This window comes from Momordica charantia (assembly GCF_013281855.1).
Source record: "Momordica charantia cultivar OHB3-1 chromosome 8 unlocalized genomic scaffold, Mcharantia_2.0 BLBB01000008.1, whole genome shotgun sequence".
Lineage (NCBI taxonomy): Eukaryota > Viridiplantae > Streptophyta > Magnoliopsida > Cucurbitales > Cucurbitaceae > Momordica > Momordica charantia.
In genome coordinates, this window is record NW_028275166.1 from 23,099,659 (window position 1) to 23,116,465 (window position 16,807).

General features: G+C 34.1%; 2 protein-coding genes across 2 annotated transcripts; both read right to left on the minus strand.

Annotated features, from left to right (window-relative positions):
* Positions 1-5,871: 5,871 nt before the first annotated feature.
* LIS (WD-40 repeat family protein / small nuclear ribonucleoprotein Prp4p-like protein) lies at positions 5,872-10,867 on the minus strand. The gene is made up of 5 exons (XM_022295628.2): positions 9,750-10,867; positions 9,000-9,453; positions 8,681-8,878; positions 8,465-8,546; positions 5,872-6,457 (listed from the first exon to the last, which is right to left on the minus strand). Exons 1-5 carry the CDS (start codon positions 10,637-10,639, stop codon positions 6,366-6,368), a joined length of 1,716 nt encoding a protein of 571 aa, XP_022151320.1. The 5' UTR covers positions 10,640-10,867; the 3' UTR covers positions 5,872-6,365.
* A 2,100-nt stretch (positions 10,868-12,967) lies between these two features.
* LOC111019304 (mitochondrial outer membrane protein porin of 36 kDa) lies at positions 12,968-15,808 on the minus strand. Its single transcript, XM_022295648.2, has 6 exons — positions 15,663-15,808; positions 15,507-15,574; positions 14,712-14,822; positions 14,274-14,360; positions 13,933-14,141; positions 12,968-13,513 (listed from the first exon to the last, which is right to left on the minus strand). Exons 1-6 carry the CDS (start codon positions 15,709-15,711, stop codon positions 13,207-13,209), a joined length of 831 nt encoding a protein of 276 aa, XP_022151340.1. The 5' UTR covers positions 15,712-15,808; the 3' UTR covers positions 12,968-13,206.
* Positions 15,809-16,807: the final 999 nt, after the last annotated feature.

A 16,807-nucleotide genomic window follows, 5' to 3' on the forward strand; every position in this document is an offset into this window, starting at 1 on the left:
GTAAATCAGAATCTTCTATGAAGAGTTTTTTTAGTCGTTGGGCTGAGACTGAGATCCGGAAACAATTTAATGAATCCAAAAACTTGATGGTAAGTGTTTTTACTTTTGATTCTTTTATAATGTTTATTCTTCTTTTACAACATATTATTTATTATTATTATTTTCTTTTTAAGTTTTTTCAGGTTGATCTTATCAACAATGTTGAATATCAAGTAATTGATAAAGCGGAGAATTTTTTGGTAAATTTGGGTTCTAAAAGTTGCACTTGTCGTGTTTGGGATTTGGAAGAAATCTCTTGTGCTCATGCACTTGCTGTTATTTGTAGGTTTGATTTGAATCCTTATTCATATGTGTCTGAGTATTATTTTTCTAGTAAATTATTATCTACTTATAATGGTTTAGTTAATCTTGTTGGTAACCATTCTGATTGGGGATCTATAGTAATTGATGTTATTGTATTACCTCATATCATTAAACGTCCAGCAGGAAGACCTCGAAAACAAAAGATTCCTTCAATTGGTGAGGTGAGAAAGCACACAAGATGCGGATGTTGTTAGCGTTTTAGACACAATTGTAGAACTTGTAAATTTGCACATATTGAACAATGATATAAGTAGATACTTATAATTAGACATTCGCAGTATATGAAGGATGTATATCAAAATATTGCTTTTATAATTTGAATATTACAATGAAGTAGCTTCTTTATTACAACCCAATGTGTATACCCAACGGAGTTTGCTTATATTATTTGGCTTCTGTAAGTCAAAGTTGATGACATAATTTAAAGCATTACATTAGTCTGTATATCAGAGTATATCAAAAGTAAATTTGTATGTCAATAATATATAAGTAATATATCAAGTATACATCATACATATATCAGTAGTACAATTAAGTTTGATTTAAAGTTTCAGCCCCTTGGAGAGATAACTAAGTTTTGCAATGGCCAACGAATATGTATCAAGGAGAAGGAATATCAACATCAAATCAGCAGCAAACTCCTTCAACCAAAAAGTTATTAAATGTTTAAACATCAAAACGAACTCAAAGGCACCAAGAAAATAATTGTCATATCATTTAAAACCTTTAAGATGTTGTGTTGTAATCTAAACATGAAAAATTATAGAGTAGATTGTCATATTCATAAACCAAAAGTAGACTAACAATGTCATTCTTAAAAGTCTATTGAATTTTTGCAACAAGTAACAACAATTTCTTATCACACTCTTATTCTTTGAATCAATCAAACAACAACATGTGACTCCTAAACTAGCCTTCTCCGTATCTTCAAAGACAGAAAGTACACATCACAGAAAAACCCAAAAACATAAGCAGAAGGGGGCAAAGAGGAGCTATGAAATCAATTCTCTTTTTTTCCTTGTAGCTCCAGAAGCATCCCTAGTCGAAAGCAGTTGAGGTGATAGCAATAATAAGCGGGGAAGCTGAAGCAAGAGGTCTAGTACTAGTAGGTGGTTACCTTCAAATACGTTAATTTCCTTTTTTTTAGACCTTCTTGGTCAACAAAAACCCTACCTTGCTCTTCAATTTCCTTGAGCAGCTAGCGAGCATCCCTGCTTTCTTTGAAGCGTGCATTGGTCAGAACTAGAAGCATAAGTTTCAAAAGCATAAATTTCAAAAGCATAATTTCCAAAAGTCTAGAAAAGTAAAAGCATAAGTTCCAAAAGTTTTCATTCTTCATGAGTAACCTTCAAGTCAAAGCTTGGGCAATCATGATCAATTTTCTTTCTCGCTGATTGTCGTGTCTTAGGAGGTGATATCTTTGCAGCTTTTTGTTTTTCCATAAACAACACCTTTGGTGTTGGTTTATACTATCTTTTTGGACGCACGACGTCAACCTTCTGCAATGACTTTAGATTTCATTTTTTCTTGTTTGAACCATTGTTTTCATCTGAAAATTTTTTTTTGATATATTAGTAGTATATCAAAAAATATATTAGAGGTAATATGTTTGAAATAATTGGTAGATACCATAGTTATGTCAGAAATAAATAAGTTTTATATCGTATGTATATCAAACATATATCACACATATATCAGGAGTATATCTATCAATCATTAGTATATCAGAAGTAAATCAATGGCATATTAGAAGTCAATCAGTTCTATATCAGCAATAGTAGTAGATATCATAGTTATATCAAACGTAAATCAGTTATATATTATATGTATATAACACATATATCACATATATATTAGGAGTATATCTGTCAATCATTAGTATATCAGAAGTAAATCAATAGTATATCAGAAGTTAATCAGTTCTATATCGTATCTATATCAAACATATCTCAGGAGTATATCTGCAAATCAGTAGTATATTATAAGTAAATCTATATTATATCAAAAGTCAATCAGTTTTATATCATATGTATATCAAACATATATCAAGATTATATCTATAAACCGACAGTATATCAGAAGTAAATCAATAGTATATCTTAGATCAATCATTTATATATCAGTTGTACAACAGTAATCAATAGTATATCAGAAGTTAATAAGTTATATATCAGTTGTATAACAATAAATCACTATTTTACCTGTTTTGACCATTTGTCGTGGAATTTTTTTTTATCGTTTCTCTGTGTTTTTCTGTAATAAAATCATTGATGAGTTTCAATAAGTGAATAACACGAATAAATGATTAATAAAACTAACTATTGTCCCACTATACTTATAGTTTCATCTTCATTAGCTTTTTTCTCTTCTTTGTCTTCTGCTCCTTGTTCTTCTTCCTCACTTGCTGCTTCTTCTTCTTTCCCATTGTCTTGTTCATTCTTCTAATAAGAAGCATTCTAGAGATGAGAAAAGTAAATTGATGTAAGAAAAGTAAAGCAATTTAGATTTACCTCTTTTTCTTTCCTTTTTTATCCTCTTTCTAATGAGTGGTTGCATATTCCACAATTTTATCAATATCTACTTCTTCGTAAAGAAGCTCAAAACTTATTGTTGGAGGTACGTTCTTCTGAAGTGATTCTTGGAATTGTTTTTCAATATTTGATTTTGGTGGAAATCTATCATTGATTACTTCCAATATAGAAGTCAACATCCCCAAAATTTGTTTATGACACTTCTCATTTATTGTATTTCCTCCTCCAAAGTCAAGCTTTTACTTGAAACATGTGTTTCTCTTCCTTCTTCTTCCTCAATATTTTTTTCTTCTACCATATCATCCATATTGTTGGATTCAACCTCTTGCACAATGTCTTCTGCTTCTTACATCATCAAATTTGTGAAGATGCCACTAGATATTTATATTTTGTGAGAAGAATTGTAATTATTGAGAACTGTATAATAAGTAAAAAAAATGTAGTAAATAAATAGAAACAATAACGAGAGAGAGAGAGAGAGAGAATGATAATAACTTACATCACTTGCAAAGAAAATATTTTCTTGTAGATGGTGCCGATCCGACTGTGCTAGGATATCCCATTTCTTGGAATTTGATGTCCATCATTTTTTGTTGCAATTCCAACCCTTGGATCAGAGAGTTTGGGAATTATTTCACACGCCCAACAAATCGATGCAAGTGGGAAGCCTTGCAATGTATAATTTGATTATCTTTTTCGCAAAGCTTTTTTGATGTGTTCAATTGTGAGATCATATACCAATCTGCCCCATGATATTTCGGAAACAACTTTTCACTATCGACAATGTCAACATGCTTCCATTCTACCTTAGTGTGAAGTTGTTTGCAAATAGTAAGCATTCTAAGATATACAAGTTAGGAATTTTCACTATTATATTATCATTTTAAGACCAAATACGAAAAGCTGCTTGTACATCTCTTCTATCTATTGTCTCTCTAAGCTTAAAAAATGTCTCCCTAAGCTCATGGGTATTTGTTTCTTTATCCATAATTATCTCATCAACAGTGGGGTATTCATCACAACAATTAAAACTTGTCATCAAACTAAACTCTTTCAATCCAAATCTTTTTAAACTTTCCACCAAAGTTGAATACTAATGCATCTGTTGGACTTTTGTCAGATATTCTCCTAATTAGATGCACTAGTAATTGTAGTGGACATCTATTAACACTAAATGACAAGAAGTGTCCAACGGGTCCCTTTTCAAATATTTCTTTTTGAGTTGGTGAAAGCATTTTCAAGATGTTGTCAATTGTTTCTAGTTTAGAGTATTGTTGTACTCTAACCCCAAAATACCATATTTCATTACCTGTTAAACAAAATATAATATATCAAAATATATCATAGGTATATCAACAAAATATATAAAAGATAAATCAGCAGCATATCAGATGTATATGAGATACTCATATCACTAGTATATCACATTCATATTCCAGATATATCAGTATATCATATCAATAGTATATCAGACGTATATCAAACATATATTGTATAGAAACTCACATTAGGTATGTTAGAATATCATATCAATAGTAATCATTATCATATCAATAATATATCGAGCGTATATCAGACATATATACTACATAGAAACTCACATCAAGTTTGTCAGAATATCATATCAGCAGTAATCATATCATATCAATAATATATCAGACGTATATCAGACATATATATTACATAGAAACTCACATCAAGTATATTAGAATATCATATCAATAGTAATTATATCATACATATATCGGACGTATATCATACATATATATTGCATAAAAAATCACATCATGAATATCATAATATATATACATTCTTCAAATTAGTAGTGTATCACATACCTCGCTCTTTTCTTCTTTGTTCTTCTCTTGTTTCTTCCCTTTAGAAGATTCACCCTTCAACATTACTCGTACTCTTTTTTTTAACCATTTTAGTTTATTTCTTGTCCATATATGTTTATCTTGCATTAAAACATAGAAACAAATGAAAAAATAGAACCAAACTCAAAAAATATAAAGTTTAAACAAAATTAATGGCATATATCGAATGCCCGGGGAAATCGTAATCAGTGCACTCCCAATAATAATATGGTAGTAGTTCATTCAAAAGTATAAAACTAAACTCAAAAAATATAAAGTTTAAACAACATGCCATATAAATTGTTAAAGGAAATCAATGACAAAATGAAGAAACAATGACAGATATTAAAGACGGGGGAAATCGTAATCAGTGCATGTTAATGAAATGGAGGAATGTAATGGTAGTAGTTCATTCAAAAGTTATCTCTAAAAGAAACTAAAAGCAAAAATGGAATGGAGGAATGTAAATCGATGCTGACGAATTACATAAATTGAAGCCCAACAAAATGAAGCCAAAATGAAGATACTTACATTTACCAAAGTTCAATGGGAGGTTACACTGAAACCGTCAAATGGAGGTTATACTGAAAACTGCAAATGGCGGGAAATCAAAACAAAGTGCGAAGATAAAATTGAACGATGTTTGGGTTGGAAATCAGAAGTGAATGGAAACTATGGAGGAAGCTCGAAGGTCGGATGGGAATCGAGTGATGGGGATGAAGTTCAAATCGACAGAAATCGAACCGATAGGGATTTTGAAAAACTAGGTTTTCTTTTTGGTTTGGGCTTTGCATGTTAATATTAGGATTACATGATAATTAAGACTTTTAACAATGTAGGCCTCTGATTTTGTAAAAAAATTGTTATATTTGAAAATTTTGAACGTGGGTGCTATTTTGTTAAATTTGTGTAATCTTTTTTACCATACTTGCAAGCAACCCTTATATTTTTATGAGAAATCAAAGATATTAATGCACAGATGTTTTAATCTTGGGGTGTAATAGAGTCTCTTGCATAGATCAATATATCGCTCAAAAACCAAGTGCATTTTTAATTTACAGGTACTACTACATATTAAAAATTTTGATAAAAAGTTTTCCAATAGAGACTATTTCATTACGTACAGAAATAAAATGTTTTTTTTAACATTTACTAATTCATTACAGAAAGAAGTTGCATATCAAAATAAGCCCAACTAAAAATGTGTTTTAACCAAATTTTTGGTTTAAAACTAATAACTGTACTAATTATCGTACAAACCATTTCTGACAAAAAGGAAATCTAACGACAACTAAACTTCATTTACTTGTTGCTAGTCATCTAAGCAAAGCCGTTTCTGAATAGTTAGAATAGTAAACATTCTATGAGACACGCCCCAACTTTATCCAGCACAGGCCTTCAGAATGTATAAATCATAGTTCGAGTATGGTCCGTGGGCCGTTTTCCTTCTCTACCATGACGAATCAATGGATTAAAATGCCTCAATCTAGGGCATTCAATCAGAGATACAATGTTACAATGATTGGAAAGAAGGGAGTTCATCCAATTCAAGCTCTTTCATCCCCTTCACCCCACATGAGACTCCAAAGTTTTTGAAACGTCGATGCTATGAAACTCAATCGACATCCATGGTCTGTTCGTCTTTATTATTAACAGACCAGAGCTTTATGGTCCGATCGTGTGAGACTGTTGCGATACCCTGCCCGTCTATCATCGAACAAAAACAATATTTGAATATCAGCAGAATATGACAACTTTTCGAATCCATAAGAATGTTTAGATAATAGAGAAGCAAATTCCAAAAAGTATTTTAACATCAGCATACAAAGGCCATATGCATATATAAACTTACTCAGAGCTAACTGTTAATGATGCATCGGTGACCATTCACCTTAAAACCAAAGAAAACTGACTGGACGCTTATATGATTGAGATAAAGCCAAGAGAATTCCACTCAGACACCCTCTAACATTCTACTGTTCTCCAAGAAAGTTTCGATGTGTCCTTCAAATTTCCTAAAGACTTTATTTTTCCTTAATTTGTTCTCCCGGGTGGCTTTTTTTTATATTTGATAACCGTGAGTGTTCAGACCAACTTGCACACACCTTGACTAATCTCACGAGATAACCATCAGACTTCTAATTCGGAATGAAAGGGTTCGCTTTGACCTACTACATTTGGTTGTCAAGATAACTCGTAGGATATTAAATCTTTAGGTAGGTGGCCACCATTGTTTGAACTCATTCCCTCTAAATCCTTCGCTATTTTCATTGGCCCGTATTGACCACTAGGTCATACCATGATGGTTATAATGGGTGGCCTATTCTTATAAACAATTGAAGTTAGTATTCAGTCAAAAATCACATAACATTGATGTGATAAAATATTTATATATATATAAAGGGCAGAAGAAAGCCAACACCATGCTAATGGATGTTACAAAAAAGCCCCCTAAATAGCTAAAAGATCATTTAAGCAATAATTTGCAAGAGTGCATTTACACCATGATAAAGCAAGAACATAAACAGAATCCAAAAAACTGTCGAAGTAGGCAAATTTATCGTTGAACATGTGGTTGTTACTTTTCAACCATAAAGTTCATAAGAAAAAGCTTGTAATATGGAGCCAAAATTCTCATAATATAGTTTATAATAAGCTTAACATTTACAAGCTACCCATTGACAACCTCAAAAACAATTTCTAAAAACAAATTTTCGGCTGTGTCAAACGGTTCTTAAAAGCTAACCAATTTGTCATGACTTGAAAGTATACATTCAAATTTTATTTTGTTTTCTACACCCAAAATGAACACCACAAGCAGTCTAACATCCAAACTTCCAAATTTTCTCTTCAAAAAGTTTGACCCTTTATATTTGTAATACAAGGTCAAAAACTACTAAAATCATTCAACTATTCTAGCAACTCTCTTTTCCCAACCCTGCCCAAAACTACGTAATTTCAATTGTTCTTGATCTCGTAGTCGTCAAGACTTTTCTCAGGAAGTAGCTGTTAATTTCTTAGACAAATTTAGACTTATATAAGATTAGTTCTTTTGGGTTCTTGAGACTTCAGTTCAGATTTTCTCAGGTTCTGCTCTGGAGACATGTGGCCCGGAAATTCCATCCAGGAGCAATGGGTTTTCTTAGATAGGTCTGCAGATTTTGCAGTCGGGAAATCCCAGCAATGCCCTATCTTGTAGAAGATTGCAGACTAGGCAAATGATATCGAACCCAACAGATTATCATCCCTAACACTTAGCATGTGCTTTCAAGCACATCAGTTCATCATACCAATAAATTATTGCCATTGAAAAATTAAAACATTTTTATAAAAAGCATATGGTGCTATGTAACTACTGTCTATGCCATCCATTCTTTGCAACAGAGCTACAAGAACCAGCTCCACAGTAGCAAAGTTGAAACTTCTAAAGACACTTTCCCATGGAAAATAATCTATCAGAAATTATAGCAAGAACTTCATGACTAAGCAAAGATATGAGTATAGCATAAGCAACAATTTCTATGATTTTACCTACCACTCCCCACACCCGTTAGATTATCTCCAGTGATTTAAGCATTAGAGCATAAGATGTTAGTGGTGTTTATCAACGCAAGTTCATGCTAAATAGAGGTAATTTGTGGAAAAAACCATAGAAGCCTAGAAGGATTCAAAAATTGTGAATGATAATGACCTAGGAATCAGTAAATAACCAACCTGCAATGATGTCCAAAGATGTAACTTTTGCTTCGTGTCCAGAGAGTGTCTTCACTGGCTTAAAATCTCGAGCCGACCAAATCTGGAAAAACAATTTAGTATATGATAGAAAATGAAACATTATACTAAAAGTGGGATGAAGCAACAATCAAATTGAAATGTCAAGACTTGAACGATATTACTCTCATGGTGACGGTGTTCAAGCAATTAGATTACCTTTGCTGTCATATCAAATGATGCAGTTACCAAGAAGTATCCCTCTTGAGGCTCATATTTCACTTGTGAAACAAGGTTCGAGTGTGCAGGTATTATGTATAGAGATTTTTTCTTCCTTAAGTCCCATATTCTACAAGTGTTATCTTCACCACCAGTAGCTAAATGATAACCATTGGGTGAAAAGCTGACTCCAAGAACCTGGAAAATCATAGACATAAGAAATCCATTGAAAAGCAAGGCATCAGTAAGGAGCAAACTAATCAGTATTATTAAAAATAAATGTTCTACCATCACAACGAAATAAAGGAAAGATATTTACTGGCTTGACATGGCCCTCCAACGCAAGAATACTTCTGCCAGTTCGAAGGTCCCAAATACGAGCAAGTGCATCAAGTCCACAAGATGATACTAAGGATCCATCATGGTGAAAGGCTATCCCATAGACACTCCTACTATGACCTTCTTGAAGAAGCAACTCTACACCAGTTTCCACGTCCCATAATCTCCAAGTCTTGTCAAAGCTAGTTGTGCCCAAGTACTTCCCAGATGGATGGAAGGCAATTCGGGCAAGGCGATCCAGATGACCCTCGAATGTTCTAAGGAGAGATCCTTCAGCAGACCACAACCTTGCAGTTCGGTCAGCAGAGGCAGTTGCTAAACACTCATTCACAGGAGAAAACATTACATCGGTAACACGCTCCGTGTGTCCCTTAAAGTTGGAAACCTTCCTTACTTGAGGCATGCTCCACAATTTTGCAACTCCACTTAATGAACTAAAGAAATTAAACAAGCAGAAAAATACTAAAATCATCACAAACAAAACCAGTAAAACTATGCACAAACTACAAAGCCTATCAAGTATTAGAGATGGAAAATGGTTAAACCTTCACTTATATGTATCTTTGGCATCTTGTTTCTCAACTGACAAATTATTTTTCCTTTTTCTTTTGTCTTCTTTTCCTTTTTTTTTCCCTTTTATTATCAGGAGGTTTGAGGGTCGATGATACTAACAAGGACAAACTGGTATCAGTAACTAAAAATCTTTAACCTGCAATGATTAGAAGGGTACCTAGTGGCAAGGAATTTTCCATCAGACGAGAAAGAACAACCAGAAAGTGGTCGATCATCTCCTATCTCACTGCAGTCAAGGACCAAACTTCCAGCCTGTCTCAGTGCCCAATCCATTTCTGCTTCCACATCTTCATCTGGGTCATCCCTTTTCCTCTTTGCACGCTCAAGACGCGAAGCTGCTCTCACAATTGAATACTTTGCAATATCAAGTCTGGTATTCAAGAGAGCTTTGGACCCCTCAGTATAAAAGGGATACTGAAGCACCTCCTCCTCAGCATCCTCAGTTCCAGCAGTAGCTGCAGCCTCCTCTTCCTCATGAGCTTTCAGCAGCTTCTCTAATTGCCCTTCAGCATCCAATCTCGCCATTATTGACCGCAACCTGTCCCGTCTTTCCATTTCTCTTTCCCCGAAAAGAGTTATGGGTTCACCAAGACGACGAAGACGAGCCCGAACGGCCATGTCATTAGTAGGCACTGCTAGAGCAGAAGCACGACGCTTCATAAGAAATTCCTGCATCGCCTTTTCCTGACGCTCCCTCACCTGTCTGCTCTCTTCCGACACTTCATAATCTGCAGCTGAACCTGGAGCTGCTCGCGAAGGGGCTAAATCATCATGTTCCGAGTCTGAGTCACTTGTTCTCAACTCACCATTTTGTGCTACAGGGGGTCTGAAGAGGGGAGGTCGGCTTGGCAGAGGAGCCAATGGACGGATAACTGGAGGAGGAGGAATGGGAGCAATGGCAGGCACAATTGGAGGTGGAATAACTGATGAAGCTGCAGGTTGGATCGGTTCTGATGGGCTGTCAAGGTCCACCACATTTTCACCATCTGGAAGAGTTTCGGGAGATTCTGCAGAAGTTGATGCAGGGTTTTGATCATCAACTTCCATGATAGCTCGCGAATGAAACTTCAAAACAGAAATATGCTTATCCAAGAAATTGAGCTCTCTTAACTCAAAGCGTTGGCACCAGCAACAATCTCCAATATCTCGTCGCCGCCGCCGCCGCCCGCTGCCGAGAGAGAAAGACGCGTCTGGTTTGCCGCCGGCCACCTGCTGCCGAGAGAGGACTCTTAACCCTCAGAGAAGGGCGCACGTACGGGGTAGGGTTTTGTTTTCCTCTAATCCACGGTTTTGTTGGGTTAAAACCGAGAACCGAAACCGGTTCGGTTAGCGTCCGTTGCCTTTCAGTTTTCACCCGCTTGCTTTTACAAATCAGTGCCTCCGTCCGACGTTCGAACCACTGAGCTTGCAAAATTTGGTTTTTTTTTTTAATATTTTCACAATAAAATAATATTAAAAAATTTTGAAGTTTTATTTTTTCATTTAAAGTAAGTAATTTAGATTTCTTACATCTGTAACTATGTCTTCTATAATAAATTCATTCTTTTTCTTTTTTTGAAACATTAATGAATTCAAATTCACCTTATGTATGATTTTAAATGTTGTTATTGATGAAAATATCGAAGCCTCAATTTCATAGAAATGTCGATGATAATATCAACAAAATGTCGATATATATTGATAGATATTTTTTTAAAAAAATTATAAAAATAAAAAAATTCGTATATATAAATTGACAAATAAAATTTCACAATTTTTAGATAAGTTAAAAATATTAATATAATATTTTATCTATATTAGTAATATTTTGTTGATATTTTTTTATATTTTGTCAATTTTTTGTAATACTATAGAAACCTCGCTTTACCCCTTGTGTCATGTTGAACCGCTGAATATATGGAAATGTCGATGGACATGTTGACGAATATTTAATACCATGCCTTTGATAAAAATACAAAACAATAATAAATATATAATATTATAGTTTTTGTTTTGTTTTGTTTTCTTCTTTCAATTATTTATATCAAATTGTCCCGTGAGATTAGTCGATGTGTGCGTAAGCTGGCTCAGAGGATAAAAAAACTATTTATATCAAAACAAATTTATTTTATTAAAAAACTTTAACAAAATATTTCAAGTTTTATTATCTTTTTCTATTTATCATATTTTATTTTGAACAAACTAACACCAAGTTAGGTATATATAAAATCATAATTTTTTAGTATTTGTTTAAAAAGAATTTTAACCAGGGCGGTAACTAACCAAGACGGCAGGCTTTGCAGTTTTGTCACGAGGAGTCACACCTTTTGCCTATACAATTTGTCGAGAAAAGTGTAGAGATACTCCAAAGGATGCTTCGGCAATGGGATGCATGGCAACAACTTTAGGAGTTGTAAGCTGTTTTGTAAGTCCATAGTTATTCATCCCTAATCTTGGAAGAGTATCCAGTTAGAAATTCTTGAAAGATGAATTACTCGAAGAAAATTGGACAACGTCATCAAACTGCTTTTCCATGATAAAGTGGAAGATGCTTCATATAATGCAGATCCATCTTTATATGCTTTTGTAAAGTTGTTTGTTCGTTTGAAATTATGAGTGTTTACTTTTTCGCTTTTATTTTGAATGCTTTCATTGATGATAAGATTCGTCAGAGACTGTCTTATTGGTCACATCTTATCTTTACTTTTTAAAAATAAATTCCAAAGAGATAAGGTTGAGAGTCAGGGTTCTGTCCTATCGGCCTCAATCTTATCCCTATCTGCCCTTATGTATTCAATCATTGTCTTGGCTAGAGACTTAATTTCTTACCATCTAATGAATTATGACTTCCAAAGACGTTATCCTCTACCTTAGCTTGCCGCTTTAATTGCTACACAAAACTTTAACTATCTTGTTTCTATGAAGGTGTTGATTATGATGAAACATTTTGCCGTATTGTTAAGAATCTAAAAAAGCTGAGTGAGGAGGTAGCAGTAGCCCAAAGGTATCATTGGACTCTTCCTCTCCTAATCTTGATTCTAAGCTTTTGAATTCTCTATATGGTTTGGAAACAAAGCTCTTTTAGTTGAAGTGTTAGAGCAAATATATTTCCGTCTACTGCTCAATAATTTGCTTGCTGATATTTTCATGAAGTCTCTTACTTGTGATCGTTTTTGGATCTTGCGGTCCAAACTCACGCCTTGATGTGACTTTCATTTGCGGGAGGATATTATCTGATGTATAGGTTTAGCTAGTTTGTTAAGCATTGCGTTAAACTCTATTAGTCTTTAAATACTTCGTTAATGTCACAATACTATTGATTGGAGAATAAAATAGCTCTTTCCCGTCTCCCGAGCGTAAGCCGTCTTGTTTAGTTTATCGTCCTATAAATCAGGCTAAGTAAAAATTTCAATTGAATTTAGAAACCACCGTTGACATCGACGGTAAAAGAACATTGGTTTGGTTGTTCATATCAATTATTTTCACAACCCACGACCTCCGACAGATGCAGCAACCAATGGAAAAAGAACCAATATTCCCAGTTTGGGCGGGGAAACAGGAAAATGGAAAAATAACTGTCTACGTTATGTGAAGCCTTATTACCCTCCAGTAAATCCAAGGAGGTCACATATTTTCTAAGGCTTAAGAGCCAAGGCCAGACCGATCTTCGCACTCTTTTCGATAGCCCTGGTGTCCACTTCTCCTGAAATGGTGAACAAGGATTTCGGACGCCATTCGTGCTGAATTAGAGCACTTGCCCTGCCATAGTTGTTCACCCGAGCCTTCACCGAAGTCAGGGGGTCAAGAGCATGCTGTGTGCCTATTGTGAGAGTATTCTCGTTGCTCGAAAAGCTGTGAGACAGCTCCGCACCAACGGCTGTGTTGCTCAATGGGCTCACTAGGTGGTAGTAGGAAGCAGTAAGAGCATCGCCTTTGTCGTTCCTGCAATCGTCAAACACAAAATGCCCATCATATGCATGCTCTTGGTCATGACAAAAATGCCACAGGTTCAAATTGAGTTTTTTTTTCACATGGAAAGTTGTTTAACAAAGATTCTTACAAAGGGAGTTTGTTTGAAATAGCTCCTCCAAAATTTAGAGCAAATCATCTTTCCAAGAGAGCATAAATCCTATCTTAGACAATTTATCCAAAACCAACTCTCCTTTCTTGAAAAATATCTCTAAGAATAGATCTATTCTGATGGATAGGGTAAAAGTGATTTTTGTCAATTATTTTGAAAGTACATTCTGTTCAGAATGCATATTAAAAATAACAAAAATCCAAGTTCTATTGGGACTTGGGAAGAAATTCAAGAGTACCAAAACAAAACAGAAGTAAAATAAAAGAGCTTGATTTCTTACAAGGTAAGAGCAGCAATGAGATCAGAATGAGTGTAACTCAAGCCTGCATTCAACTTGGTAATGTTTCCTGAAGCAGTGTCGAACGACAAATCTGTGCCAAGTGACAGTTTATCATTTCCAACAACGCCGGAGAAATTGACAATGGGGCTGGCCGTCAGACCAATGCCAGTGCTTATTCCAGCATATTCATGTTGATATTGGAGATCAACCTGAACAGTGATCATAAATCAGATACCAGAGTGTTATTATGTGTCCGCAGAAGGTAATTTTGAGTTAATACATTAGCAGACTATGAAATCTTTTGTCCTAATTACATATTCGAAAAGTAACTTTGTTACTACCTTGCCAGATCTCTGATCAGGAACACGAAAGCTAAAAATTGTCTTCAATCCAGGAGCAGGTTCATCAATAGTAACAGTAGTGTGAACCTACAGCTCAAGCATATCAGTCAGCAAAATAATTAACGAAACTTATTGATTTGTAATATTAACTGATTATACAATTAAAACAATCTTTTAGCTTTAAGGCTTCACATCAACAATTGCACAGGCATGGTACATGCAAGCTGGTTTTCCTAAACACAATCCAAAGGAAACTTGTCTCAATTAGTCAAGTTCATCTTTCTTTTCCCCAAAATAATTCATGTCAAATTCCAAAGAGCTTAAACTCAACAACTATTTTAGATGTTAAACACTTCTGAGCACTTCATTACACAAACTCATTAAATGAAACTGTATTTTCATTATGTATGGAAATCTTCTGAAGCAATTAGAACTTACATTGGAGTTGGTGTCAACTTTTATATCAGTTGTGATGTTGTTGTTCTTCAGCTGAGTGCTAACATCTGCCAAAAATAGCTCACCTTTCTTAACTCCAGTTGAGCTGATAGCCTAATAAGCGAAACAAAGAGAAAGTTTTAGTAATAACAGAAGAGAAATACAAAGATGAAAGAAGCGCCATGGACTGCATCATCTAATGGTCATAAAATCAAATGTTAATCTCACAACAAATGCATAAAAAATATGGTCATGAATTAAGTGTTTTGCAAGACATTGTTTAGACAAATGAGGGTTTTCTAAACATATCCTTTTCTAAATTGCTCTCTACAGTGAGGATGCTAGGAGCTTTTCTTTAAGAGTGCTTGCTCAAAACATTGCAGTAGTGCCACTTATTTAACGTAATCCAGCATCACGACGAATATACCTAATTTGACATTGATACCATTTAACACAACGAAAAACATAACGCACATTGTTAAATCATTCAACACACTTCACACAGATTCCAAGAATCCTGTAGCACTCAACTCCTTCGTTTTAGAACTCAGAAAAACGAGAGATTAAAAACGAAAACAAGATCAACATCCGACAGAAATAAATTTCTTGAAGCCTCAAAACAAAGATTAGTCCCTCTCGACCTACCAACCAAGATACAAGTATTAAATACATAAAAAGAAGCGAGGTCGGTCGGTTTTCCATTGCGACGGTTTCTCAAGAACCAAACAGAAGCAATACACAAAAACAATACAGAATCCGATAGTGAAAAATCTAAAAGATAGAAACTCAGAGACTCACAACTCCGCCGGAAGTGTAAGTAGTGACGGTGAATTTGTGGTCGCTCTGGTAATCCTTGTAGAGAAGATCTGTGGAAGAAGAAACAATCTCAGAAGAAAAAACTAGATGAAGAAGAACATAGAGAAAAGGAAGAAGAAGAAGAGGAAATCAAAGAACCTCTGGCTTTCTTGCCGATGTCGGAGTAGAGACCAGGGCCCTTCCCCATGATCTGAGCTTGTGGCGTTGGAGAAGAGGAGAGGAGAGGAGCTTGGCGGAGAGCGGCGGAGGGAGGAGAAATGAGAAAATCGTGGTGCAGGCTGGACCTGAAATAAAAATAAAAAAAATAAAAAAATAAAAACCAAGGCCGAAGGAAGAAAAACAGAAACTTCATTCAGACCGTTGGATCTCGCATTGAAGATTGTGGCCGTTGATTTGCGACTGAGGAGATCACGGCTCTTATGAGGCCTCGAGAATCGGAACATCGGGCACGCATATTCGTCGTTCGACACCCTTCTGGTTTCCATTTCAAATTCTAACCTAATATTTGAGGAATTATTGCAATGTTAAAAGCTAAATTAATTCTATTTAAAAACTATTAATTAAGGGAAAGAGAGAAAATTATGATAATACAATTAATTTTGGCACATTAAATAATTTTTCAGTTAATTTATTTAGGCCCTATATATAATCACTTTGTTTTTTATTTTGACAAATTATATTGTTTTTAGTTTGGTTTTTTTTTCCTTCTTTTTTTTTGACAAATTTTTCGATTTTGGCTTATAAATTATACTTTCGTGATGTATGTCTTTGTTTTTTTTGGAACAACATGGATGCGTACGTGTTAAAAATATTTTCAAAATTCAAGAACTGAGTTTTTTTTAATTAATAATATTTTTTAAAAATTTTCAAAATTCAAGACCTAAGTTTTTTTTAAATTAATAATATTTTTAAAAAATTCATTTTTGTTTCTAAAATTTGGATGATAATTCAAATGTGTTTTTAAAAAAATCTAAAAAAACACACTAAAAGAAATTAATAGAAAATAAACATTAATTTTTAAAACATAAAACAAAAAATGAGAGGTATGCGTTATTTGTTTTTGGAAAGACTAGTAAGAAATACGGCACGTGGAACTCGAAAGTTTTATTTTTAAGTACAAAAGAATTAATTAAAAAAAGTGATAAATTATAACGTAACCTAATTTTATAAAATTGAAGATGTTGGTTTCAGCATTTTATTATTATTATATGAATATTTTAGGTATTCGTACTATATTATATTAATTTTAATTAATACAAAATATTGATTTAAACATATTTTCT

What these genes read in the sequence shown, in the direction of transcription:
- LIS (XM_022295628.2), bottom strand. Translation starts at nt 10,639, where the DNA reads ATGGAAGTTGATGATCAAAACCCTGCATCAACTTCTGCAGAATCTCCC. An exon ending in GGAAAATTCCTTGCCACTAG is followed by an intron (nt 9,454 to 9,749) that starts GTACCCTTCTAA and finishes TAATTTCTTTAG; the next exon opens with TTCATTAAGTGGAGTTGCAA. An exon ending in ATCTTTGGACATCATTGCAG is followed by an intron (nt 6,458 to 8,464) that starts GTTGGTTATTTA and finishes GTTCGATGATAG; the next exon opens with ACGGGCAGGGTATCGCAACA.
- LOC111019304 (XM_022295648.2), bottom strand. Translation starts at nt 15,711, where the DNA reads ATGGGGAAGGGCCCTGGTCTCTACTCCGACATCGGCAAGAAAGCCAGA. An exon ending in CTGATCAGAGATCTGGCAAG is followed by an intron (nt 14,142 to 14,273) that starts GTAGTAACAAAG and finishes ATCACTGTTCAG; the next exon opens with GTTGATCTCCAATATCAACA. An exon ending in CTCATTGCTGCTCTTACCTT is followed by an intron (nt 13,514 to 13,932) that starts GTAAGAAATCAA and finishes TGACGATTGCAG; the next exon opens with GAACGACAAAGGCGATGCTC.